The sequence below is a fragment of the Gymnoscopelus microlampas genome (genome assembly GCF_963454915.1).
Source record: "Gymnoscopelus microlampas genome assembly, chromosome: 5".
Taxonomy (NCBI): domain Eukaryota; kingdom Metazoa; phylum Chordata; class Actinopteri; order Myctophiformes; family Myctophidae; genus Gymnoscopelus; species Gymnoscopelus microlampas.
Window position 1 is genome coordinate 43965222 of NC_139942.1, and position 27737 is coordinate 43992958.

The 27737-nt window shown below is 41.7% G+C and overlaps 3 protein-coding genes across 4 annotated transcripts; 2 read left to right on the forward strand and 1 right to left on the reverse strand.

The window, feature by feature from the left end:
• The first annotated feature begins 169 nt into the window (after positions 1–169).
• Positions 170–3236, forward strand: fcer1gl (Fc receptor, IgE, high affinity I, gamma polypeptide like). The gene is made up of 5 exons (XM_084057912.1): positions 170–416; positions 789–895; positions 1317–1364; positions 2236–2265; positions 2859–3236. The coding sequence occupies exons 1-5, from the start codon at positions 359–361 to the stop codon at positions 2913–2915; spliced, it is 300 nt and encodes a 99-aa protein (XP_083914038.1). The 5' UTR covers positions 170–358; the 3' UTR covers positions 2916–3236.
• Positions 3237–5740: 2504 nt separating this feature from the next.
• On the forward strand, positions 5741–23856 carry nectin4b (nectin cell adhesion molecule 4b). 2 transcript variants are annotated; one of them, XM_084057963.1, is made up of 12 exons: positions 5741–6314; positions 9220–9423; positions 11369–11536; positions 13292–13570; positions 14942–15059; positions 16620–16771; positions 16901–16942; positions 17538–17703; positions 19070–19145; positions 19911–19970; positions 21245–21451; positions 22094–23856. In XM_084057963.1, exons 1-12 carry the CDS (start codon positions 6242–6244, stop codon positions 22394–22396), a joined length of 1848 nt encoding a protein of 615 aa, XP_083914089.1. In that variant the 5' UTR covers positions 5741–6241; the 3' UTR covers positions 22397–23856. The 2 variants fall into 2 exon arrangements, with proteins under 2 accessions (XP_083914089.1, XP_083914090.1); XM_084057964.1 differs by lacking the exon at positions 16901–16942 and having other exon boundaries at positions 22094–23850.
• A 189-nt stretch (positions 23857–24045) lies between these two features.
• LOC311045894 (uncharacterized protein) lies at positions 24046–27267 on the reverse strand. Its single transcript, XM_084057965.1, has 2 exons — positions 26159–27267; positions 24046–25482 (listed from the first exon to the last, which is right to left on the reverse strand). The coding sequence occupies exons 1-2, from the start codon at positions 26460–26462 to the stop codon at positions 24530–24532; spliced, it is 1257 nt and encodes a 418-aa protein (XP_083914091.1). The 5' UTR covers positions 26463–27267; the 3' UTR covers positions 24046–24529.
• Between the last annotated feature and the right edge of the window lie 470 nt (positions 27268–27737).

The following is a 27737-nucleotide window of genomic DNA, read 5'->3' on the forward strand; positions in this document are numbered from 1 at the left end:
TTGTCACTAATTATTAAGAAGCATCGGTTCAAATTCGCAGCTGAAGCTGCTTGCCCTTTTAGCTTGAAGCAAATGCAATCAAAAAGCCTGCATGAAGAGACTACCTATTTTTCAGCTTGCATCTGTATAAGCAAGAGGAACTTGTGTGAAGGGGGGCGGATAGGCCTGTGGTTTCACAGCTTCAGATGGACAGAGAGCCCATAATTTCCTGCAGAGCTACTTCTCAGTACTTTCAATTCAGGGGGTGGTAGAAATCTACTGTCGTCGACAGCCCAGACAAGACGACAAAGACCCATCTTCTTTGCGTCTTCCCCACAACAAAAGGTCCTCCATCTTCTCCGCCGTTCGACCTGACGAGATGTTTTTGCGGGAATGTCTTGTGACTTTCTTTCTGATGATAAACATCAGCTGTGCTCGTGAGTTCTTTTTATCTAGCTGTTTTTATTGTTATTTATTTCCAGTATTATCAGTAGCATTGGAGCTCTTGCGTGTTTGTGGAAGATGTCCAGTCGTGTAGTACCATAGACGGGAAACCCAACTGATGGGTAGTTGACGCGGATAGTTCATCAATAGTTTAGTTCTAGAGTAAAATCTAGTACTGTCATGTACTATGGGAAATGTAAATGATGGATGGTCGAAATAGATACAAAATTAGTACTGAATATGTAATACTGGACAGTGCAACAAATACAATATTTGTAACCCTTATTATATTGTTTTTGTGGAGCAAATTGGGTGGATGATAATGACGACTCTTTGACAATGTGTCTCCCTTTTTGTGCATAAAGAGGCTGATGACTATCTGAGGAACCCTAATCTGAAGTTATGTTATATCCTGGACGGGATTCTCATCTTATATGGCATTATCCTCACCGTGTTGTACTGCAGACTAAGGGTAAGCAGAACGTGTGTGACTGAAGACACAACAGACATCATATGAGCAATATAGTATACCACAGAATTGCAACATTATACTCTATGCAACATAAAACATAATTGGATCATGTGGAACAAAAAATAACAGCGTACACTTCATATTTTTATGTTGATCTACTTTTCACCTGAATTATTTTTATTTGGTAGTTCAAAATATATATATAGATCCCGGCCCTGACAGATGGTGTTTGGTTAACTACCTGCCTTAGAATATCCAATAACTAATGTTTCTTGCAGTTATTTTTGCATTCATGTCAGCAATCACATTATCATTTGTGTATAATGTGTTTTTGTGAATATCCAATCGTTTATATCAAATTCAAGTCAGACGCTTCAGCAATACTTTAACTTTCTAACATTGTGGTCCTTATGTTTGACAGATGCAGCCACTCGTCCCCAAAAACAAAGACAAAGACAAAGACAGTGAGGTAAACTTGAATGTGATTGTGTTTTTCATTGCTTGCGTGAAAACGTGATAAAACAGCAAAATTACATTTGAAGCTTTACCCTCCACACAAAGAGCTTTTGTCTTCACTGTGGTGGCATTTACGGACGTATTATTTTACATTAGGCTTCTACTGTTTTTGTTTCTTCTCTCTTTTAAAGAACTAGAGTCTACTTCTGCTTTACAGGCAACGCAATTCAGAGTGATCATTTCCCGTTGGAACTGACATTGTTATTTATATAGGCGTAGCCGTAGACAGTCACACTTTCCACCAACTTCTCTGTATACGAAAATACCATACGTAACTTTGTTAATGTCTACCATCCACTATTTATCCACTTATTATAATCTAATAAGTGGATAAATAGTGGATGGTAGACGGTGGATGGTAGAAACTGTAAATCCATATGAATGCTCAAAGCATGAGGATACATCAGAGATAGAAATAAATGACACGGTGTCCAACAGCAGCTATGTGATGTTAATGTACTGTACCACATATAGGCTATAGCAAATTACAATTTTACATTTCAGGCCTTAAGCAGACGCTCCTATCCAGAGTGACTTATACGTGCAAAATCGAGAGAGTAAATAGCATGAACACTAGTCAACAAACAAAAGGTTAAATTGTCATGTTGGAAGAGTGCAAAGAAGACTATTTAGTGCTTCAAAGAAAACTATTTACTGCTTCAAAGAAACCAGATAAACATCAAATACATCATCTGTCTAAACAACAAGTTATCTAAATAACATTCTTTGCATTTGTGGTTGAGCAAAAGAAATTCGAAATAAGTTATGATGCAGCAGTTCATGTGTTATTGAGACTTGATGCTTCTGTTGTTTTCATTCCACAGAAGCAAGCCCATGCAACAGGCATCTACCAGGTGAGACTCCCCATTCTAATGCTTAGAGACACCTGTACTGTACTGTACTGTACTGTAAAGAAATGGTGGCACATGATGGAAAGTTGACAGTTTGACGCATTGGTCAGCGATAAGGAGATGTTGTTAAACAACATCTTTCACATCCCTCAGTAACATTTGACACAACTGTTGGTTTTAACCTATAGGCCTATACTTTGTCGTATGACTAATAGTGAAAATAGCTGATCTACAAGCTTGTGGATGAGCTGTTTCCTCTATTTTCAATCATTATTTATTTTTACATACGTTTTTTTAATGGTATTTTTCTAATAATACACAAAATCAATGAGACAAAATACACACTAAAGAGACACAACCCTGGTATCTTACTGTACCATTAAAAGAAAACGATACAAACACTTTTTTTTTTAAATTAATTATTATTTAAAAAATATATGTTTGGTTATAATGACATGCTGCAAAATAAGGACCCCAGTGTAAATGTAGTAAATTCTACATTAAATTCTACACATATGGGGACTTCTCATGTGGGAAAGGTAAATATTTTTTTGATAATCTTCTCTTTTCTGTGTCCTGCTCTCTCTTTCTGATAGGATCTGGCTCCTCATCGTGAGGACGCATACGAGACCATCAAAATGGACAAGAAGTGATGAAAGGCAATATGTGCTCAAATATATGCTAATATATATGCTAAAAACAACAAAACCACAAACGGTCTAACTTATCTGTGGCCTATAAGCATCTGGCACTGTCTAACCTGCTCACATTTGTGTAATTTTTGCTGTATATGTGTGGTGACAGCTCACATTTTTATCTCCTTTTGTAAACAACAAATGCCTTCATGTAAAATTACAATTTGCTGTAAATTTAAAAAAGAAAACTAAATTAATAGCACAATTTAACAATAACAATTATGTATTTGCTGTAAAATTTCAAAAAGGAAACTAAATAAATTGCACAATTTTTAACAGTATGTCTGGTTTTATTGCAACAGCACATAGTTTCTATTTCAGAGTGGAGATCATTGTCTCATAAGCAACAGAATGAAAGCTACAAAGAAATGAAAGTTGAGTTGTGCCCAAACCTCTTACATTAGTGACACAAAGTAGAATTTGGAAAACATACTTTATGTCATGGAACTGTGCTTTAGGTATATAGACATACCTTTATTCATCCCATGTGGGGAATTCAGGTGTCATGTGTGTTCATCACTAATCACGCATGTTTGTATGAAAAGATGCATTTACACTTGAAGGATTTAGTTGATGCTCTTATCCACTTATCTCAGTGTAACAGTAGAATAAAGTGTATTTCATTTACATAATATAGAACTATAATAGTGTGATAAACCACTTATACAAAAACACTTGTTCTACACTTTTCTAACATAGCAGATCAGCTATAATTATTTGATCCATTTTGAAGGTTTTTTTGAAAGGTTTCGCTTACATGCTCAAAACACCACTGTGAAAGTGGTTTTAAGCAGGGGACAGGGCAACCTCACAGCAAAAACACTAGAGGGCAATCATACCCATCTCAGATTCACTGAGTGAGACCATAGGCTGTATAAAAAGGGTGAGACTAGCACATTTCACTGTGGGCTTCCTGTTGTGATTTAAGCACATTTACAGAGGTGGCCGGAGGTTATGAGAGCTAGACCAGGACAGGTATAGACTATGTGCTGGTCATACAGGCATAAAGAAGTGAAAGGTATATATGTACATTATTTGGCTATATTATCTATATGAAGTTCTAATAAGCAGATGAGTTTTATTCCAACAATAAGTGACATCCTGTATACATGTTTTTAGGCCTGCAGAATCTTAAAAAGGTTAGAGCGCATGATGACGCACGCATATGTAGCCTGCTACACTGGTTCTCAACCTGTGGGTCGGGATCCCCAGGGGGGTCCCCACATGATTTTGGAGGGGTCCCCAGATGAGAGTGAAGTGACAATTTAAAGAAGTAGTTCACCCAAAAAAAAGACTTATTTTCTATCAATTACACAACCCATGAGGCATTGAATTCAAGGAGATTTTTTAGTTTTTGTCACATTCCTGAGCCAATCATTTGATGACCGGGTGTATTTCCGGTAGGAGACTCAAAGAGTCAACTTTGAGTCTCCTACCGACTGCTTGTCAGGGTGGGGGGTGAGGTCCCCAGTTCAAATATGATTATTTTGGGGGGTCACGGCCTGAAAAGGTTGAGAACCACTGGCCTACTACATGCTTACGCAGTTACTAAAATTAACCAGTATTGTTCAGCACAGATACTGGGGTAGTCTACAGGTCATACTTTTGTCAATATATTACAACACTTACCTTGAGGCGGCTCCCGCGTGCATGCCTGAATGCACATGACCCTGTGTCTCACCTTGTTGTATTTATACAGACACATAGCTGCTCACGCAACTGTATTCAAAACAGATTCAGAGAACAACCTAGCCCAGCTTAGAGTTTTTTGTAATGTTCTGCCTGAGGCATTCCATAACAACACAATGAACTAATTAACCTGACGCTACCAGATCCAAACAGCTTGCTCCACACATTGTTTCACAGCTTACCGCCACCTCTGGCAGGGTCAGGTTATGAACTAATAGCGCACTGAAACAACATTTCACTTTTCAAAAACATCTGGTTCAAAAGCGACAGAATATTCATGTGAAAAACATGACACTCAAACAGGTCATTCAGATCACAATTACAGTGAAATGAGAAATGTAGGCCTATTCTTTTTTAAACATGCTTGATCTTTAGGCCTATAGTTTTCTCTATATTAATAATTTAATAGTATCATATTAGTAGGCTGTTGTTTTCATCTGCCTTAAATGTTTGTTTTAAGGACATAGTTATGCATTTAAATAAAGCTTCAGTGCTTTTGTTTGCTGGTGTGTATTGTAGGTAAAAAACTAGATGGGAATATGCTCATAATAAAGTGGAAAGTGACTAATGTACTGTACTTAAGCACGATTTTGAGGTACTGTTACTTTCCTGGAATATTTCCAAGACAAATATTGTACTTTTAGTCCACTACAATTATTTGTAAACTTGAGTTATACTAGTTACTTTGGCTATTTGAAAATAGCTGATCTACAAGCCGATCTACAAGTAGATTGGCTACTTTCAAAGATTTTTTCAAATACATTTTAGACATATGATAACTTGTGAAACAGGACATTCTGCATAATGAGTACTTTTACTTTTGGTGCTTTCAAGTACATTTTGATGCCAATAATTTTGTACTTTTACTCAAGTCAATTTTGACTTCTGGACGTTTACACTTCTAGAGTATTTTTTACATTGCAAGTATTGATACTTTTACTTTTACTGCTCATCTAATAATAAAGTGGAACAATAGAAGGAGCCACCTGTCACATAAAGTGATCTATTGAGTCAAAGTGGTGGGCGTGTCGAGCATGGGAATGGGGCGGAGCTACCAGAACCAGACAGGTGCATGCATTGTAGTAACCTCTCTGTCGTGGCACGACACACAAGTCAGCACGTTTTTGTAGTTTATGTGCTTATGCGCCTATATATCATTGTTTTTATGTTATTAGTTCAAGTTATTCAGGTATAAGTTGTCGTTCAACAACAGTATACGTTAATTTGGCACAGTGCTAAAGCCACAATGAACGAAGTTCACTGCAGTACCGAGGACTTTGGAGCGTTGCGCCGTGATTCTGTTCTGAAAAGAGGATGACAACAAAAAATCTGTGAAATCTTCAAAAAAAATATATATAAATCTGCAGAAACGCTCGAAAAAACAGACTTTTTCATCCAAGAGGAACTTGAAGACATCATTGGGTTGCGGCTTTCTCTGCCTGTAACTTTGTTTATTATCATGGTGTCAGATAATTAGTTAGTGAGCAACATTGAAAGCTTTTTTTGGTTGAACTTCCACCATCACATCCCTGATGAGAAGAGAACTGCACCAGATCAGTCATACATAAAGGACTTGATTTAAACCCTTTATTAAAATGAAGCCAGCATCCTGGGTCTGGGACTCCATCCACTGTGCACTTTGTCTGGTCCAACTCTTCTTGGCAATTGGTAAGATTATTATTTTTTGAACTAAACTAAACTGTATGAACATTACAGTAAAACTAGAAGTGTGTGGGATATTGACCATTAAAGGGCAGTGGTGGAAAAAAAAGTTATTTTTGCTTAAGTAAAAGTATCAATACTGGCACTGCAATATGGAAATACTGTGTTACAAGTGAAAGTCCAGAATTCAAAATGTACTTGAGTAAAAGTACAAAAGTATTGGTGTCAAAATGTACTAAAAGTACCAAAAGTAAAAGTACTCATTAAGCAGAATGTCCCATTTCACAAGTTTAAAAAGGTATGACTTGTATGAAAATCTTCTGAAAATAGCAGATCTACAAGCTCACAATGCTTCGCATGGCGATGCATTGTGAGCTTGTAGATCTGCTATTTTCAAATGGCCGAAATACATATAGGGCTTAAGTGATGTTTGTAATAATAATCAAAATCTACAAAGTAAATATAGTAACTAAAGTTTTCAAATAAGTGTAGTGGAGTAAAAGTACAATATTTGCCTCTGAGATGTAGTGGAGTAGAAGTAAAAGTACTGAAAACTGGAAGTACTCCATTAAAGTTACAGTAGTACAGTACTTGAGTAAATGTACTCCATTACTTTACACCACTGCAACTGAACTGTATGAACATTAGAGTAAAACTAGAAGTTTTGGAGATTGTCAGGGCCATGATTGAGGGCCCATTACTTTGTTCACTGAGTTACTGGGGATTCATATCTCAAATGTAAATGCTTAACATTTATAAAACATATTATTAATTTGTCTTCAGTTTGACAAATGCAAATCAATCACCTGACTGACTTGATCATTGTGTGTGTGTGTGTGTGTGTGTGTGTGTGTGTGTGTGTGTGTGTGTGTGTGTGTGTGTGTGTCGCACGCACACAGGTGAACACACCATCCTAGAATGTGGCCCAGTGACATTCTTACTTTCAGCAAGAGGTTCTTTCGAACATGAATCATTTGGCTAGTAGCCTATGTATTGCACAAGTCTCCCTTCCTGTTATCTTTTGCCATTTAATTCCTGTATGCTGTTTTTTTCTCCTTCATCCACGTCACATCCATTTATAGACTATTAACAATGGATGACCTGGTGCAGTGTGTCTGGAATTAAAATTCATTGATCGACATTAAGGTTAAAGTCTAAAATTAACTGCCATAATGAATAAACAGGAAAAGCTAGTAGAACAACCTTGTGACTCTCAAGTGAACTATACTGTTTGTGTAGAGTAGTGCAGTGATGGTAAAATCAATACCACAAAGTAGAAATACTCTGTCAACAAGTAAAAGCCCTGTATTCAAAGTTTACATGAGTAAAGTTACAAAAGTTTTGGCAATCAAAATATACTTAAAGTACCAAAAGTAAAAGTACTCATTATGCAGAATGTCGCATTTCACACATTTTCAGATGTATACAAATCTTTTGAAAATACCAGATCTACAAGCTCACCGCGTGTCGCGATTTCAAATAGCCTAAATATATGTGGGGCTGAAGTGGTTAATGTATGTTTTGTGATAATAATCTCTACATAATAAAGTCTACAAAGTAACTAGTGACTAAAGTTTTCAAATAATTGAAGTGGAGTAAAATTACAATATTTGCCTCCGAGATGTAGTGGAGTAGAAGTATTGACATTTGGAAATACTCCAGTAAAGTAAAAAATACCTCAGTTGTACTTAAAGTACAGTACTTGAGTAAATGTACTCAGTTACTTTCCACCACTGGTAGAGTGTTTGTGTGTTTGGTTCTGTATCTCTGACTATTCTCTTGTCTCCTCTCTCTCTCTCCCTTTCTCTCTCTCTCTGGGGAGACAAGAGACTACTTCAGTCTCTCTCTCTCTCTCCCACCGACCCTCTCAAAATAGGTCACAAAGATTGTGTTGACGAAGAAAAGGTGGTTGTTTAGACTTTTTAGTAGCCGTGTCCTTGCCACTGTGTGTTTAGGGTGAGTGTGTGGGAGACTGCATTCACCATGCATGTTGGGATGGTGACCCCATCTCTGTTATAGTGTAAACATTAATGAGGTAATGAATCAGTAACTTAAGGGATGTGTGTTTTAAACCAGAATTCAATGGGCACATGTTTGCTGTCCACTGTTGTGGCGGAGTTCTCACACACCCTGCCGGCTCAACTCAATGACGTCTTCCCCTTTTATCTCCCACACTTAATCACAACCACTATAAGAACTGTACACAGGAATTTGTCTCTGTGACTTTGGTGTGTGAAGACACATTGACATGTGTACCGTGAGCACATACGGCACGGTATTGTCACACAACAGGTTCTCACACGCAGTGTCGAGGGACATCTCTGTTGACACACAATGCAAAGTGCATTTCCCATGTCACTCTTAAGTATACCGCTGTATACAGCAGCACAGTCGATATCTCAAACCGTCTTCCTGGATCACAAAACTCTAATCTCTTCCTTTTGTCCATTTGCTCGCTCTCTCGCTCTTGTTCCCACGCAACATTTAATCTTATCTCCCTCCTTTCAACAGTGGGTCCAGGGACCCCTAGGGGGTCCTCAGAGTTACTACAGGGAACTTTTTTTTTTACATTAACCACTTGAACCCTAGAATCCCTATTCTGAGGAGAACTTTAGCCAAACATATTTTCGGCAAAGAGGTAAAAAGGGAAAAAAGAGCAGACAGTACAGCGTGAAAGCTCAAGTTTACTAAGTATTGACGATTTAAGTGGTTAAATGTCTGAAAATCCTCATTCAACATGAATCCAACATGAATCTATCTATGAAATCGATGAAAAAGTTTAATGTGCAACACAATTGTATACAACATGTAGTAGGGGATCCCGGCTTCACCTTGAAGACCCCTGTTGCAGAGAAAAGGCAACCATAAATGAGGCTTTTTTAAAAACGTGTATCTCTGTTTTCTCCTGCAGTGGTGTGTGTGGCGCAGGCCGAGTTTGTGGAGCCCCCAGAGCCTGTCACGTCTCTCCGCACCGTAACGGAGAGCGAGACGAGGTTTCCCTGCCGCTACCGGGCAGAGAGCCACGAGAAGGTGGTGCAAGTCAGCTGGTACAAAGAGCTGCCAGATGGCACCAAGGAGCAGATCATCACAGCCCACTACGAACAGGGACACACAGGTATGCAGGGTAACCAGAAGAGTGGGCACCACTCGGTGCCACGCTATGAGCTTGTATATCTGCTATTTTTGAATAGCCAAAGAAATCTAAAGTGACACAGATGCGCTCCAGGTCTTAATGGGTTAAAATATATATTTTATATTTGGGGGCCAAATGCATATAATGTCTTATGTCCTAATATTTCTACAGTTGCTAAGAATTGATGCAAAACCTGTGGATAGCCAGTCATTTTGGGCATAAACAAGAAGTTGAAGGGTAAATTTAGGTCTGATAATGATGTACCGTGCATGTTCAAATCATGTATACTTAACATGAATTCCGACCATTTTCCAAGTATGCATTTATCGTTTGCCCACTCGACCTGTATCCATACACGGGAAGGGCCTCCTTCACAGTCCTCTATGTTGTAGAGATATAATGAACAATAAAACTAAGCTAATGATTTTCTAAAATGGACTGTATAATGTTTTAGAAGAGGACTCTTTCCTTCCGGCTACTGAATGTGAGGAGTTGTTTTCAAGGGGCTGGATTAGGGTTAAGTCTGAATCAATTAAGCAGCCAAGCACCGTAGGCCTCAAGACAAACAGAAGGAGCAGGAAATAAACACCGGGGCCAGTTGTGCGTGCAGCCAACAGCTCCTACAGATGTGGTTCACTCGACTTTAATCTTCCTAACAATGGCAGGCACATGGTGTAATTATCACTCACAGACTCCTGTGGTCGCAGCGTACGTAGGATCGCCTTCCAACAACAATAGACCAGGTGTCTAAAGGGGGATAGTCTCTCAGGCTGGTGTGATTTGGCGTACTGTCTATTTGCTCTAGATGAGAATCACCAGATGAATGTCTGGGCATGTGGAATATGACTCTGATCAACGCTCTTCTCCTCCTGACTGCTGTTTTTTTGTGATCTATGATTTAATACTTTGTCTCAAGACGGAGCATTAATTGGACATAAGTGGTCTAGGTGTCAAAGCTCATTCTACGGTTGCGTGTAAGTGGCCCTGGATGCCAGAAACTCTTAAGCAGAAGTTAAATGTTAGAAGACATGGTGGTCTAACTGTGGTGTGAAAGAAGCCACATTGATATCAAACCAGGTAGATTGTCCTCTATAAAGGACCATACCAGCTGATCCTGCATGTTTAGCCCCGCTGCATACGACTCACGGTATTCACACACCATTTTCCAAAGCATAGCCGATTGTGGTTTGTTTGATTCTCAAGGAAGTCACTGTATTCCTGTATAACATATTCAATGTTGCATTTGATTGCATTTTAAAGTGCAGATTGATGTGAAAAGTCTAGCCCTTTAATAAGACATAAAACAGGAGTTCAACAAGGGTCTAATAACGACGTGGATCCCTGTGCAATCTGCAGCTACGGATAGCAGGTTTGTTAGGTGTGCAGTGTGTCTGGGCTATGAAGCACCATATTTCCTCATCAGATACTGGAAACGTGCCAGTCTGGTGATGTGTGGAGGAAATCCATATTTGGGCAAGACTGATGTCAGTATTTGGAGGCCTGCCTGGAGCCATGTAGAACTCCTTATTTGGGCAAATATTAGAGGGACTAATAATTTATTTACAAAACCTTCATCATGACTTATGTACCATGGGCCTTGATGTACAGCAGTGATTTTTCATTTCAAGGGCCCCCCGTTTGATATGCATTAGGCCAAAGACCTTCATTTGGTACTTAAAAAACAAAAAGAAATCGCTGGGACCCCAATCTACACTGTCAAATCCTCAGTGTTTATTTAACTCTTAGAGTGTACAAATGGACCCTTATGGGTCCATTTGGTTCCTTTTGTACACTCTCCGAGTTACAGACCCATAAGTGTCCATTTGGATCCCTGGTGGTCCCCGGAGTTGAGAGACAGTGATGTATAGAATCTCTTGGACATTTTGATTAATTGTGTGTGTGTGTGCTTTCTGTTATGCGTGTCCAGAGTTTGGCCGTTACTCCAGGCGGGTGCGGTTCGAGAGCACCAGCCCCACGGAGAACTCGGCCCTGCTCATCCCCAGTACAGAAGAGTCAGACCATGGCACCTACACCTGTCACATCTCCACCTTCCCTTCAGGGAACTTCGAGAGACGCATCATCCTCACCGTCTGGAGTAAGAGCCGCTCTTCCTCACCTGCCATCCTCCTCTTCCCCCCACAATCACTAGATCCCGTCAGAGCTGACATAATGAAGTGTAATGAGTAGAATTAAACTAACTACCGTACATCTCTTTTGATGTTCAAGTGTAGCCGTTTTTGAGATACATTATGTAGGCCTCGCTTGATTGCAAGGGCTCAGAAACCCACAAAATGTAAAAAAATCATGGATGGATTTACTTCTTAACCACTTAAAGCCTATACTGTATACTTAGTTGATTGGAGTCTCTCAGGGCTATACGTATACTAGGCCTCCATCTGTTTTTCCTCTACATTAATATCTTTGTCCAAACTAGCCGATCTAAAAGCTCACAATGCATCACTTTGCGACACGTTGTGAGCTTTTAGATTTTCCCTGTTTTCGCCGAATAACGCTAGGGATCAATAGTACAATCCACTTCATCATGCAAAAGTATAGACACCAGGTTAGCAAAACGTGTTCGTCATGGGAACATCCTCACCCTTCATTTTATTTTTTTATTGTGCGTACAGTATTATGGTAAGTCCCAACTCATACCATAATGATGTGTAGGCTATAATTATTCTTTATATACATTGTTGTACATTGCAGTTCAGTCATGAATCATGATACAGGATTTTTTTGCGAACTTGGCTGATCCAGCTAAACTGAGTTGAAAGCCTGACGCCACAAATACAGTAATTTGAATATCTATTGACTGAAAAGGTGAAATAAATATGTATATAAGAGAATATATTCTCATACCGAACTCCTGGAACCCCCATGAAATGGTCCCTCATCTAAATGCTGACTCTGAAATTAGTTGGGCAGTCAGTAATGTCGCTCCTCTCTGAATTCCAACTGCAAAGTACGGAGATTTCGATCATATTGATTAACTAACAATCTTTAAAGTGGAAGAGTTCAGATGATTCTCTGTGTTTAGATCATCCAGTTAATATTTGTGCCGTGCCAGTCACCCATTTCACTAAATAACAAGACATTTGAGTGGAAAATCCCTTTTTGAATAAATGACTACTAATTCATTCAATGTTTACAGACAACTAGACTTGTTTCTGCACGCTCAAGATGCAGAAAACAACCCAACAGAAAAAGACAAAAGTCAAAGTCAGCTGCACTTCAAAGCACTGAATTCCATTACTCTCTCAACCGTAGAATGTTGAAGTTACATTTTGTAACATAATACGTCGTCTACTGCTATTTTGTTGTATGCAAGGTCCTTGTTGTCCTCATTTGGACCTTGTGTCTCAGCGTACCGTATATTGTGAAACACTGTTATCTCCTTGACCCAGTGAACCAGTTCCTGTGTCGAGAGCAGTGCAACAGTGAGGCACATGCACACGCAACACAAGACGAGCCGCTTTACGTTAATTGCATGTGGCTAGGGTACCGTAGTGGTTTAAGGAGAGAAAGGTCAGTTCAATCCCGGCTGCAGATGTGCACTTTTCAAAGTGTCCTCGAGCCTTGAGCAAGGCACTGAACTCTCTACCTGGTCGCTGTTTTAACCACTTTCAAATTGTTTTCCCCAAAACAATAAAACGTAAAAAAAGACAAATCTTGTAGATCAGTTATCTTTGCTATTACTTCAAAACTCCAACAGCCAGCGGTCATTATCACCTCAAGACAATAGCCACACATGGTAGAACACACCACTGCTTATAGAGCATCAGCTAAAAGCCTGTAAAAATGTCATCATCATGGCGACTAAACCCCTTTTTTTGTCCTCCCGAACCAGCCTTACCCATCTCCTCACTGGAACCCATGGTGCTGATGGAGGGACAGCCCTTCGGTTTGGCCGCCTCGTGCCGCGCCGTGGGCCGCCCTCCTCCCCGTCTCTCCTGGGACACAGACCTGCCGGGCCAGTCCCAGAACCGCACCACGGAGGGCGGTGCCGTGTCCAGCCACTACTCCCTCCACCCGCTGCGCAGCATGAACGGCAAGCGCCTGGACTGCCTGGTGTGGCACCCGGGCCTGACGCAGCCCCACAGGCTGAGCAACCTGCTGGTGGTTCAGTGTGAGTGACCAGTGCAACTCGTTCAATACCTTATTGATGTACTTGTTTTATTTGCTGTACTTATCTTATTGCCTTGCGGCGAGTTGGGAGCTTGTAGATCGGCTATTTTCGGCGAAGAGATTTGGTGTAGAGGGAAAATGGAGGGGGCCAAATACAGAGCCCTGGGGGACCCCGGTCAACTAAGTAGCCAATGTAGTGAAGCTATATTGGCTCCCGGTTGTTTTTAGCTCTCAATGGTCTGGCACCTTCCTACCTCTATGACTGCCTGCCGAGATATGTTCCAAACTGCCCCCTCAGGTCTTCTGTTCAATTATTTGTACTTTTTCGGTAATTGTATTCTTGCTCTGTAAAGCACTTTTAGGCTGCATTTCATGTCATGAAAGGTGCCATACAAATAAAGTTTATTATTATTATTACTTTTAAGTGGTTAACCTTTGAGCGTGTAAAAATGGAAATGATTTGACTGTGTTGGCAGTACACACACACACAATAGGGCACTCACCCGTGTGACATTTACTAGTTTTTACAGCATGGCTCTGCTGGAGTCTAGCAAGAGGGTCAGTCTGTGTGTCTGGAGCCCATCTGGCAAACCGTTGGACCGATCAGTGACAATATGTCTGGTGCACACTGCCATAAGGCCACAGAAGAACATCCACCATACATGACTCATATTTTATCATGGAATGAATGGGGCTCTGATCGTGCTTTGTTGACATGCGGTCCACGTGATTAGATTTTTATTGAAAATGTTTATTATTTATTTAAATAGACAGTAAACCAAGGCAGAGAGGGTGAAGAGAAATGTGAGACGACACCGGGAATCGGATTCAAACCCTGGTCTTCGTGGCTCACAAGGAGCACAACATTGCCTCTGTACAAACAAATCAGGGCTGGTAAATTTGAGTAATTATTCCCTCTCCCCTCCCCCAACAATTAACTGTTGGAGTGCCTTCAAGAAAGCCCCTAATTCAAGCTCCCATGTGTGAATGTGTTTAATTGAGAACCATGATTTTACACATCTGGACAAAAAGAGTGTTTGCGCTTCATTTTCTTCCCTACATAAAGAAAGGCTGATAATGTCAGAGTCGTAGCGCATGTTTTGGTACAACCGAACCATAGCTGGGTTTTCGTCTACCGTACAACATATGTCATCACTGTTGGCCGTAAACCCAATATTCAAAACCGTAACTTTTCAGGCAATTGAAAAAAAAGAAACTGTGTTTCAATGGATCCATTGTTGTTGTTAATTAACCAATGAATTATTATTTAGCTTATTGGTTAAATATTTATACTTTGTCCAAAGAAATTGATTTCTAAGCTCATAACACGTCGGCAAAAATGTCTTGTATTGATCTCTGCCATTTATTTCAGACCCTCCGGATGCCACTGTGAGAACGGGTAAATCGGACTGGTACGTGGGCCTGGAGAACGCTGAGCTGACCTGCGACGGAGGAGGACACCCCAAGCCTCAGAACATCACGTGGAAATGGTACTGTCTGTCATCGCCCTGTCTACTCAAGTTTTAATTCACCGTCTGTCTATAACCGCCTGTCTCTCAGGCAATTACACGTTAATTCAGTCGGTGCACTGTAATACTAGCTGCGCTTCTAAATGGCTCTTTACAAGATGCTGGAATGCTTCTCAAAACACGCGTAAGCTGCCACTCGCACATACACGCAGATTGCACGCCCGTGGACAACAAAAAGGAAGCGCGCGCCGGCCCCCGAAAGGAGGGCGCCTCTCTATCCGTGGCTCAATTGAACATGGGATAAAAGCCCACAGTGTCACGTTGCGCAATCTTTCTTTTTTTTTCTTTTTTAAGATGAGGCAGGGGAACCATTTTTCACACGAGGGAGGGACAGGGAAGAGCAGGAGACGCTTGCTAAGCACTTAATCATAGTGACTCGCGTTAAATATCAGTCTAATGCCCAGTAAAACACAGGGTCTGTGCTTTAATTAGAGATACTGTACCTGCCATTACAGTTAGGACTGAACGCACAATGGAGCATTCTGGAGGGCCAAGTGAGAAATATCTAGGCAATAGGACCTCATGTACGCAGGAAAATCTTCAGTGCTGATTTAATTCTGAGAGGGTGTAAACTTAACCAAATGGACCCGTAAGTGTTCATTTGGTTACCTTTCTACCCTCGAATGGATAGATTACCATTACCATGCTATTCTATGATTTAATCATATTTTCTGATTGAACTCACTGTAAGTTGCTCTTGATAGGAGCGTCATTAACTGCAAATGTTTGAATCCTGTGTGTAGTTCATTCACAAACATTTAATTCGCTGGGGTTACAGAAACAGCATTTCTTTCAATGAAAGGTTCACCTTAACTGTGTCATTCGGAGCCATCCATTCACTATCAGATAGAATCTCTCCTGCTGGCTCCATTATAAAGGCCGGGTCGTTAGAAAAGCTAGGTGGGGTCGAGAAAAGAAACTCGAGAGGCCCTCGGTTTGGGGGTGGGGGGTTAAGCAGCACAAAGATGGCTGCCCGGGCACAGCGAAACCAAAGCAACATGAACCCTCTCAGTGGATTTGGTCAGAAACCGGCTCTCCCATTTAAAAAGGCCTGTGATATCTTCAGCTGTACACAATATAGACTTGAGAGGCCGGACACTGCTTAAATCCCCACAATCCTAGTATTTTGTCTATTCAGATCAATGGGCGCCCGGTTCGGGTGCATTCAAATTACTGGTTTCCCCTCTGCGGTGAACCTGAGCCATGTAGCATTTATTTAGCCAGTTCATTTCCGCGATGCAAACCAGTTGTTTGGGTTTTTAATATGCTGGCCGTTTGTTTCGTACACAAGTTCACATCCCCGCATGCTGCACAATTCCTTTGACAGAGGACTTGATACAATTTATTTTACCCTGAAATTATTTGAACTGGTTTCAAAGTGTCAAAGTCCCTCACGAGCAACACATCTAATAATGGAATTAGTCATTGCTAATAGCTATTTGTGGAAGCAGGGAGTGGACAGTTTCAGTACCATCATGACACCTCCCTATCCTTATTAATGATGCATTTGATAATCCACAGGAAGGGAGGCGCTCTGCCAGAGGGTGTGACTGTGATTGGAGGAAAGCTTGTTTTTGGACGGGCCCTCCACATGAATGACAGCGGGGTCTATGAATGTGTAGCCGTCAACAATGTGGGAACAGGATCAGCAGAATATATCCTCGCAGTAGCAGGTAAGAGAGCAAGGAGCTAATTATTAGCAGGATCTTGTCTCTTTGAGTGCCTTTTAATGCTGCTGGTGTATAGACGTCTACTGCAGGAACACCTGGATGCATTCCTACCATGTTTTGTTCTTATTTTAGAAAGAAGCAAGGAGAGAGAGGGTTCATGGACTCAAGGAGAGAGTTGAGTTTCCAAATTACAAAAAGCATGCTGGTTAATTCTACTGTAATTTGTGTTAGCTGTGTAGTTTATGCTGCCCCCTTGTGGTGGTGCACATGGGTGTTATCCCAGTCATCAAAAAGCATGCATGGGGGAATGCCACTGTAGTTGGCAACTTGTCACATGCATGCGTGTACAGTATGTGAACGTGACACGAGTGAGAGTGTCTTTTGTTGTGTGTTGGTTGGGTGAGTGCATGTGTAAAGCCTGAGTAATACTTTGTTGCTTGTGGGTGTTGCTTACCGAAAATAGCCCATCTACAAGCTCACAAAGTGTCGCAGCACAACGTGTTGTGAGCTTGTACATCGGCTATTTTTGGTTGACGATAATGGCATTGCAACTAAAGCCCAGTCCGCATCAATGATTCGCAACTCAACAAGTTGCATCTGCAACCACTCAGAACAGAATCTCAAAACTGCACCGACCTGCAACAGGTCAACTCAGACCGCTGCTGCTGGTTTTCAGTTGCAACTTGTTTCTTTGCGAATCATTGGTGTGGATTGGTGCATTGGTGTATTGTTTAATCCTCTCATTTCTCCTCTTGTTGCGCTTCTTCAGAGAGATCACGCAGTGAAGGGGAGACGCACTTTGACAACTTGTTGCTGATCATTATTGGTTCATCTGCCGGGGCTTTGGTCTTGGTCATGATACTCATCATCCTATTGGTCAACCGCTACCATAGAAGCAGGAACAAGAAACTAGAGATGGAGCTCAGTGAGAGAACGTGAGTTCAAAACGCCACAAAGTGAAAGGGTTGGGCTTTGTGTACTTTTGTTTTCAGTTGTGAAATAAAGTGATGTGACGCGGAGATGACGCAGGCCAAACAATGAACAGTGATTAAGATCAAAGGAATTATTCACATCATGGGCTGAACTCTGGCTCTTTAAGATGCTCAGAGCAAAAAAACAAAAGGCCTATTTTTCGAGTGGTACTCTGATATACTGTACCTGAGGGCGGCAGTGTCTCATGTGGTAGCGTGGCCATTTGGGAACCGGAATTTTCCAGGATGGATCCTTGGCTCCTCCTGGCTTTAGGGTCAAAGTGTCCTGAGCAAAACACTGAACCCCAACTGCTCCCGGGGTGTGGTTCAATTGTTGCTCCTAATAGTTAAGATGATTAAATGTAGAGGATGAATTCCTGGTATGTGTAAAATGTACTTGGAAAATACCCCATCAACAACCAAAGGGGAGGCCCGGATTACTGACCTAGCGGTCCGGGAACCTAGGCTCTAATGTAGCCTGACAGTACACTGCGGGTTCAAGTCCCTTTCCCATTGATCTTTACTGCATGTCTCTCCCCTTCTCTTTCTCCCTGTTTCCTGTCCATCTTCACTTTCCACTATAACTAAAGGCAGAATAGCCCCTAAAATATCTTCTTTTTTTAAACTAAAGGGGACCCATGTATTATATTATTATGATAGGATATGACAGGGAAGATGCAGCGTGTCCGGGTAGCTCAGTCAATAAAGCACTCACCTTTGAACCACAAGATTCTAGGTTCGATCCTGGGCACCGCTAACTCAGCGTATGAGTAGCATGGCTTGGGTAACTAAAGCCATGCAGTAAGTCCTGGGAGCTGATGGTAGGTGTTGGAATCCACCTCAGCGATCCATGTCTCAGGGGTCTAGAGCATTGGAAAGGGGAAAGACAATAAGCCACTCCAACCTACTTTCTTACTTACTTGGATGCAGGCCAGAAATGTAGCCTACAGCAAATGCCATGATTTGAGCTCTGAGTTTTGAAATACACCTCTGCTCTCTGTCAAACTGGATATTGTGGTACTGCTGCTGATGACGGCAGCAGTTTTGCCTATAATGACAAGCCCAAAATAGGGACGCCAGGATTAAAAGTGGTTAAAACGTATTACTTTTTTCCACAAATTAACACAATTACGCAACCTGCTGCCATTGTCAGTTAGACACTGTAGCATTGTTGATGAGCTCAAGTGTGATTACATCTCCGTAAACAGCTATTTCCCACCGTTTTGGGTCTAAATATGGCTCTTTCCTCTGAAATGAATTGGCAGACACAGCACTATTTGCTTTTGTAAATCCTCAAAATGTGTTGTCTTCTCATTTTCTTTTCTGCCAGGGAGGAAATTAACACCCTCTCCAGACAAGCATCCTCCAGGAGACTCAACTCTGTTAGCACAGACCCCAGGGTGCAGGTACAGGCAAAGAGAGCATGGCTGTGTGTATGTAGACTAGACTAGAGAACCCCATCTGACAGACCCGCCCTAGTCACAGTGGAGCCAGGGGCATGGGGCTACTTTGTGAGGGGTGTGTGGGTGGAGGCAGTGGTGGAAAGTAACTCATTACATTTACTCAAGTACTGCACTTAGGAGCAATTGTGAGGTACTTTTACTTCACTTGAATATTTCCCCTTTTCAATACTTTATACTTATACGGTACTATACTTTATACTACCTGAACTTTTTACTCCGCTACAATTATTTTTCTTATTTGATTTGAACTTTAGTTACTGGTTATTTTGTACATTTAGATTATTATTAATACAAATACATTAACCAGTAACCTCTTAAGCCCTATTTTATACTTAAGCAATTAGAAAAACGATTCGACGCATTATGAGCTTGTTGATCAGCTATTTTTGAAAAAGTATGACAAGGTTTTAAAACTGTTTGTACTTTTTATTTGGTACTCTTAAGTATATTTTGATGCCAACACTTCTGTACTTTTACTCAATAATAATAATACAGGCCTTTTACTTAACATGACAGGTGTTGCTACTAAAAAATCTGAGTACTTCTACCACCACTGGGTCTAATAGTGCTTTGTGAGGGGGGGGGGGTAGTAGTGATTAGCGGCTTGTGAATCTTCAAACATGCACACCACAGAGTGAACATATGAGTGTGTATGAAAGCTGTGTTTACTCTTAATTGTATTGTATTGACATTGTGGTTCCCTCTCAGGGAGAAGACTATGCACTGCTCAGGGTAGACAGTAGAATGAAGAACAGCCGTCTATCCCTGGTAAGAGCTGTCACCAAGCCTCTGGAAATACTTTATAAATGCCACCATGATGACGACTATAATTACAATCAACGAATATTTACTAAGGGTGGGGTCAGGCCGGTGTGTGTGTGGGGGAGGGGGAGGGATTTCTCTATAGCTTGCACACTCCACCAGTAACTAATTACTATTACAGCTTGATTGCTCTACGTTTGAAAGTAAATGATCAAGAAAGACAACATTCCACTTCTTCACTGCACACTTTAGTTGTTATGCTTGATGGCAGGGCTGTGCATAGACTGCTGGAACACCACACTCGAAAGAAAAGGGGGTGAATATTGCTACTTACAAACTGAATAAGAACAGAATTTAGAAGAAGAAAATTACCTATATACCTTACTGAAAGACAGTAGCACATTTAGAAACAATCTAGACCCGGTCAAACAAAAGTGTTGATAATGATTCATAAATCGTCCCTAAGAATTGTGTCAAATTAACCTGTTCAAAAGCCTATCAACAGAAACTAGAAAGTTCACACTATTACAGGTGTGATGTTCACGAGAGAGATGTGCTAGCCATGTCCTAAAACCAGACTTCACACCCACGTCTCAAAATGATGAGGAAGGCCTGCTGCTGCTGTGCGTTATTAAAAGTGTTGCATACTAAATTGCAAGTGCTGACAACTTCATTTGCTATTTTTGTGCCTTTTGGGTTGGCACTCATCATACTCTGAAGACCTTTGAGTTGAGCACACCAGTTCCCTTTGTTTCTTGCTCAAACCAGACTTTTAGGGGGAAACCAAATGGCCTAGCCTTTGTTTTGAACGAGAGCCAACTGTGCCTCAGCAGGACCGAGATAAAAGAGAGAAATTATGTAGGCATAGAAAAGGGCACTTTGTCCTATAAAAGCAATCGGGCAGGTGCTCGGTCACTGGTTGGCTCCTATGTGTGCGTGGCTGCAAGTGCATGCTTGACGTAAGAGAAGTCATTTAGTGTTTTATATGACATTAAAACATATTGTGGAGTCATTGCTGCTGTTGTGTTAACGTTTTCATGACATCCCCCTGCCCTCCCACCTTTCCACCACACAACCATCGTTGCGTGGCCCCACGTTTTTACCTACTGTCTTTGCTTATTTGGTGTTTTCTAATGTTTCTTGAATTTTCTGCCTTACTTGTTGTTTACTGTCTATGACACTTTATTATGCTGTTTTATCATGGTGTACAGCACTTTGGTCAACCCTGGTTGCTTTATAAATAAACTTGACTTGACAACCACGCTGTTCTTTGCCTCCAGGATCGTCCCATCTACAAGGACAGCCAGTCCACCCTGTGCGGGAAGTGGGGGGGTCCGGGCGGAGTGGAAGTGGACGAGCTGGGCCGACCGGTGGTCTGGCACGACAGCGGCAGGGAGAGCGTCAGAGGAGAGAGGGAGATGGACGGAGAGCGGGAAGAGCGCAGAAGGAGGGTGGAGTCATACCTGCAGAGCAGCAACATGTCACTGGTACTTTTGGCCGACTTTTAGAGAGTTCAGCTTGAAACTGTTTGTAATATTTCACATCCTACCACCATGTACTTGAGTCTCATCATCATCATCATCATCATTGGATCTCTAAATGGTGGCAGTGCCACTGAAATAGGACAAATGACTTATCTCGAAAGTACATAGATGAATATATATAAATGAAATGTATTACAGTGGACTATACTGTATTGTCCAATTTAATATTTGTCTTAAGAACAGCATTGTAAAACAGCGTAAGAAGCCAGTAGCGGGATACAGCTATGGATAGATTCACTCTAGTTGGCGCTGAATTTTACTTTACACAAATCAATAAAAAACGTCTTTACAAGACAATATACAAAATTGTAAAACATTTATTATAAAATTGTGTATATAAAAAGCATCAACTATGTACACTGTGTGTGTGTCTGAGGGTGGTGGGTATTGTTTCTCTAGCTTGCATTCTCCTCCAGTAATCAAATTATCAAGAAAGGCAACATATACTGTATGATGTATATAGGGGTGTGTGCGTATGCACACTTATATACAGCTGTATAGTAATTTTCACCACAGTTTATAAAGACTTTTGTAGTAGGTCAAAGTAGCATTCTAATGACATTTATTTTCCTCTCCATCCTCCAGGATTCTGGTCTGCCTTCATCCTTGATTCCTCCTAAACTCCAGCAGGAGGAGGGCCTCGGCCCCAGAGAGCAGGAACTAACCGTCCTCAGCGATGGAGGGACGCCAGGGGACGTGGAGTGGGGTCGTGGTCAAACGGTCATGGAGCGGGACGAAGAAGACGAAGACGACGACGGAGACGACCGCAGCAGCACCTACCAGATCTCTGAGGCTTTGACCAACCACTTCTACTACAGCAATGGCGTCCTCAGGCCCAAACCACACCCCAACGCCATTCTGCTGCACCCCAGGGGACAAATGATCTAGGCGGTAGCCTCTTAACGTGAGGATGGTAGTGCACGCACGTTCCGTGGCCCAGGCGAGAGACAAGCGGAAGTATCACAAAAGAAAATAAGAGTCTGCACACTGGTAATGCTGAAAAAGCTCTGCTGTATTTTTATTGCGTCGTCAACGTTCCGACCAATCAGATCGAAGCAATCTGATTGATCGAAACGTTGACGGCGCAATAAAGATACAGCAGAGCTTTTTCAGCATCACCAGTGTGCAGACTCTTATTTTCTTTTGTGAGCCTCTTAACATGACCCATCAATCCTTGGTATTACAAGGCAGCAAGCTGGTTCTTAAAAATACTTGGGCGAAGCAAGGACAGTTCACTTCAGTGACTGCAGTTATGGAATTAGCTATATATTGCCTGTGGAGTGGGAAATTAATACACCTGCAAAATCATCAATTCTTTTATATTCTGAGATAGATTGACACTCGGTATTTGCAGCGTACCAGCCACCAGCAGGTACATTTTTGTTTGTGGTTGGTATCTTTTTCTATGAGCCCTTGTGACAGTTTTTTGTTTTGTTTTTCTATTAATGGTTAGTTAGTGGCACCCATTCTGTTCATACAGAGACAGGTTATACATTTAAGTGAATGCCCTAATGACGACTTCTGTCCTTGCCGCCAAAGTCTCACTTACCTCAAATATCCACAGAACATCATGAGGTCAACAACCAATGCCTGGTGGAACTTTACTGGAATTATCCAGGAGTGATTGTTGACACCCTGTACATACCTGACCGCTTGAATACATCTTTGGATAGCAGGGTTGTGTGTGAGTGAATGTGAGAGAGACCGAAAAAGAGGAATATTCCCCAACTGTTTTACTACTGCCAAACGTTTAAAGGATATTTTCATTACAACAAGGATCTTATATAATAATTTGGTCCCCACTCCTCTGAACTATTTGTCACTGTTTATTTGCACATAATGGTGAAATGTGTCCGCTGCATTTAACCCATCGTATCAGGAGCACTGGGTGCTACTGGGGCAGCACCTGGGGAGCAGTTAAGGAATTAAGTGTCTTGCTCAGGGACACGTCGACACAGAGACTGAGACGCGAAACGGGGACCTACCGTTTCCCCGGCGGCATCTCTAACCATTGAGCTATGGCCGCCCCTGCACTTACACGTGGATAAACCATCAATTGTTGATTTGATGCATCTTCTATGAACTTTTTCGTTTGTGACAATGTTACATGTTTTTTTTCTGCAGTAGTTTATTATTGTTCAGTTATGACCAACACTGTTCCTCAGCTAAGTAGACATTGGATGAGACACCCTAGAATACGAACTGTGTGGTTAAACCACTGTCTTTGCTGTGGTTTCCATGCCATTTTTGCCACCATTGTCTTAATAACTGTAAATTGTTATTTTCAAGGTTTTTCTACTGCGTTGCAAAGGCAAACATGTTTGGTAACATGTTTTGTTTGTAAACATATATATATACAGTATATACATTGACAAAAGTACCAGTCATTGTTTTGTTTTTTTTAATAACATTTGAGTATCACCTTTTGACATAATATGGTAACATAGATGGATATTAATCTCTTGACAAATATCAGTTGACCCAGCAACCTTTTAATGTAACTAGTTAACAGTTAACTTCTTGTTAATGGGACCAGTGAGTTGAAAAGAATGTACCGGTCCAGTCCCATGGACAGAGAAAATGGTACAGAAGATTCACAGGCTACTGATGAACAACAGCAATAGAGGTCATTGCAGTTAGAGTTGTAAATAAAGGCTACTTAGTCGCACACGCCTAGTTCAAGTTCACACAGTATCAAAACGGATTATTAACAGTATATGGTTTAGTGACTGCACTTCAGAGGTTATTGATATTGGTTAGATCTCACATTTCTTTTATTAAATATACAGGTCTGTCAACGATTCTGGGATTGCTGACGGAGGCCATGTCTGTATTTCTAATGTTAACATCAGTTAAGGTCCTTACAGAAAACCCCAGATATTCAACATATAAACATATAAGGTATCAAAGACTTTCCAAAATGAAGCCCTACACACTCAGTCTGCCAGCACATGCACAAGTTCATTCCACTTGGAAGGACACATCTCAATAACATCAAAGTGGCTGAATTAAAGTATCGATTCACAAAGTTTGAGGCGCGCCCTCTTTGTGAGTTCGCTGGTGTGTACGTAGGTTGCTCCTCTGAGAAAAACACTTCCCGCAAGTGTTGCACATGTACGGCTTCTCCCCGGTATGGATCCGCTGGTGGATCTCCAGGTGGCTCACGCGATCAAAGCTCTTGCCACAGAACGGGCAAATGTACCATCTCTCCCTGACGCGGGGAGAGCCCTTCAAAGTTTTCAGTGTCATGTTGTCCCTGTTTATGTGAAAGGGGAAGGGGGTACTGTTAGTGTGTAGCGTTGATATGCCGTCACCTGGGAAGCGTCTCTCTGAGGGGTATCTGATAGTTACTCTCGTTTGCGAGTGAGCCATCTGGTCCATGGGCTGCCCTGGCTGTGCCTGTCCTGAATTCACACCAGTCCTGTGTTCACTCTCAGCGTTTTGTACCGCCCCGTCGTCCTCCATCAATGTGTCAATATACTCCATTTGTGACGGATTACCCTCGAGATGGTCCAACGCATTTTGAATGAGCAGGATTTCCTTGTCCAGGTTTTGTGAATACGGCGGCTCGGGTCCGTAAAAGCAGTCGGAGTCCTCGCTCTCGTCGCTGTCTCCTACAGAAACCGACGTCCAGTGGCGGTTGTCTCGTTCCTCTGCGCCGCTGGAGGGCTGTCGGTTCAATTCCGCCACCCGTTGGTCCGGTCCGTCCTCGGCGTTGTGTCGTCGGGGTTCTTCCAGCTGTTCAACAATCTGGACGTCATCCTCTTCCTTCTCCTCTTCTTTCAGTTTCACTATGAACTCGGGAGCATCTCTGCCACCGCCCTCCTCACTGTGTTCACTTCTGAACTGCTTGTGCCCCACACACGTCTCCCTCTGTGTTGGAAGCAGGGAGGGACTTTTATTCACCGGAGCAGCCTTCTCTCTGGCACTCTGCTCGGATGATGATTTGGTTTGGACACATTCCATTAAAGACCCTGTGAAGACAGAGCAGGTTCATGTCAACACAGTATGATGCAAGCACAACAAAGCTCTGATGCATTACATATGCTGCAGCACATTACGTACATCCATCTACATTACTATGCACATTACAGCATAATATACGTATGCACATTATTTTAGTAGAAATCAATGGGGGGAGAGAAGAGTTAACGCCATTCTGGCTCAGGTTTCGTTAACGTGATCATAACAATGCTGTTATTAATTAACATCTCTAAGAGTGTGACTATGCTTATAATATTGAATACTTAACTGATAAATAATATGACTAGTTTTCTAGCGGTGTTACAGTTTCCTTAACCACTGTCTTAAAACCCAGGCTTTCACAGAAAACATCAGATCGACAAGCTTGTCGATCAGCTATTTTCAGCAAAAGCTTTCCCCACAATAACAGACATTTACATCAGCTATTTGACAATAGCCGATCTACAAGCCCACAACACGTCGCGATGCGACGCGTTGTGAGCTTGTAGATCGGCTATTTTCAAATCATATCTTGCAGGGGAACTTATAATAAGCAGATCTGGCAACACTAATGGGGGGGGGGGGGGGGGGGGGGGGTCCGCAGCCATATATCTATCAATTTTGGGGGTCCTTGACGTGTGAAAGTGTTTGAGAACCACTGGTTTAAGAGGAGCACAGTAACCGTACCAGCAGCAGCAGTGGTGGTAGGGGGCAGTAGCTTATTTGGTTGATCTGGTCTTGTAGTGGAAAGACTTGGCTGTTCTTTGGACATTATTATCCTCTCGTGTTCCATGGTCATCAGCCTCCGTTTCAACGCCTCGATCTCGCCCTCTTTCCGCGTCACCTCCAGGGTGACGAGGGCGACCTCCTGGTCCCACAGCTTGGTGATCTCCACCGCCGCCGCCTTCACCACCATGTCCATGATGGAAGTCAACCTGTTCTGGAAACAACTAGCCTCACAGTCCGCCATGTTGTTCTCCTTGACGAGCATCTTCTCCACACTTTAAGTGTCTTTGTTAAAAAAGTTTCACACAACAATGTGACACACTGGGTTTTAAAGCCACATTCTGTTGTAGGGGGAGATGGAACTTGAGAGCTGTTTGTTTTTTTGGGATGTATTATTTAAGACATTCCTGCTAAGTGTTTCCGTGTAAACAACACAAACAGGAAACTGTGTGGAGTCAGGTGATCAGTGTTGCCAGATGTTGTGGGAGAGATAAGCAAACCATGCAGGTCTGTGAAAACGAGGTCAAAAGAAGCAAGCCCTTCGCAATTTAAACATATACTTTGGCTATTTAAAAAATAAAAAGCTTGAAGAAAATAAATATTTTTGAAACATTATGACAACACAAAGCTTGTACGGGGTCCCTGACAAAAAAATATGTGCAGATGGGGCGTCCGTGGACAATGCCTATTCAATTGGGGGTCATTATAATTATAAAAATGTTTGAGAACCACTGCTTTAGAAACGAGACCAAAAAACCGTAACCACCAATATTTACAAGCAACTTTACAGACAAGCCCAATGTCGCTTATAATAAGCGGACATGGCAACGCTGAACGGCGTGGAGTCAGGTGGTACGAGGGCTACGGTGTTCGTCGAGGGACAAAATATGTGTTACTCAACTCGTACTATTGATGACAGACAGTGGTGGAAAAAAATACTCACATGTTTTACTTAAGTAAAAAAGTATCAATACTGTAATGTTACAAGCAAAAGTCCGGAATTAAAGATTTACTCGAGTAAAAGTACAAAAGTATTGGCATCAAAATGTACTTAAAATCATACCTGCCAACTCTCCTGTTTTCACCGGGAGACTCCTGCACCATTTCTCCTGGACAACTGTTCTTCCATTTCTCCTATTTTGGGGGATTCCACCCTTTTTGTGTGACCCCTTACTGATAAGCAAGAAAGGAAACACAGCCATGTAGGGCCTTGAGTCTTGAGTCCCAATACTCAAGACCCAAAAGAGTCTTGAGTCAAGACCGAGGATCCCGGGGAGACATCAAATTTCTCTTTTGGGTCTTGAGTCTTGGGACTCAAGACCCAAAAGAGAAATGTGATGTCTCCCCGGGATCCTCGGTCTTGACTCAAGACTCAAGAGAAATTTGATGTCTCCCCAGAATCATACGAGGAAGTAAATGTATAATAAGCAAGAAAGGAAACACGGCTGCAATAAATGGATCCAGGGAGAAAGCGTGGCAAAGTATTGCCGACAAATTAAATGCACAAGTCGTCCATAAATATATGATTCAGTTAGGCTTA

What these genes read in the sequence shown, in the direction of transcription:
- fcer1gl (XM_084057912.1), top strand. Translation starts at nt 359, where the DNA reads ATGTTTTTGCGGGAATGTCTTGTGACTTTCTTTCTGATGATAAACATC. An exon ending in GATAAACATCAGCTGTGCTC is followed by an intron (nt 417 to 788) that starts GTGAGTTCTTTT and finishes TTGTGCATAAAG; the next exon opens with AGGCTGATGACTATCTGAGG. An exon ending in TGTTGTACTGCAGACTAAGG is followed by an intron (nt 896 to 1,316) that starts GTAAGCAGAACG and finishes TATGTTTGACAG; the next exon opens with ATGCAGCCACTCGTCCCCAA.
- nectin4b (XM_084057963.1), top strand. Translation starts at nt 6,242, where the DNA reads ATGAAGCCAGCATCCTGGGTCTGGGACTCCATCCACTGTGCACTTTGT. An exon ending in CATCATCCTCACCGTCTGGA is followed by an intron (nt 11,537 to 13,291) that starts GTAAGAGCCGCT and finishes CTCCCGAACCAG; the next exon opens with CCTTACCCATCTCCTCACTG. An exon ending in ATGGAGCTCAGTGAGAGAAC is followed by an intron (nt 17,704 to 19,069) that starts GTGAGTTCAAAA and finishes CTTTTCTGCCAG; the next exon opens with GGAGGAAATTAACACCCTCT.
- LOC311045894 (XM_084057965.1), bottom strand. Translation starts at nt 26,462, where the DNA reads ATGCTCGTCAAGGAGAACAACATGGCGGACTGTGAGGCTAGTTGTTTC. An exon ending in TACCACCACTGCTGCTGCTG is followed by an intron (nt 25,483 to 26,158) that starts GTACGGTTACTG and finishes CTGTCTTCACAG; the next exon opens with GGTCTTTAATGGAATGTGTC.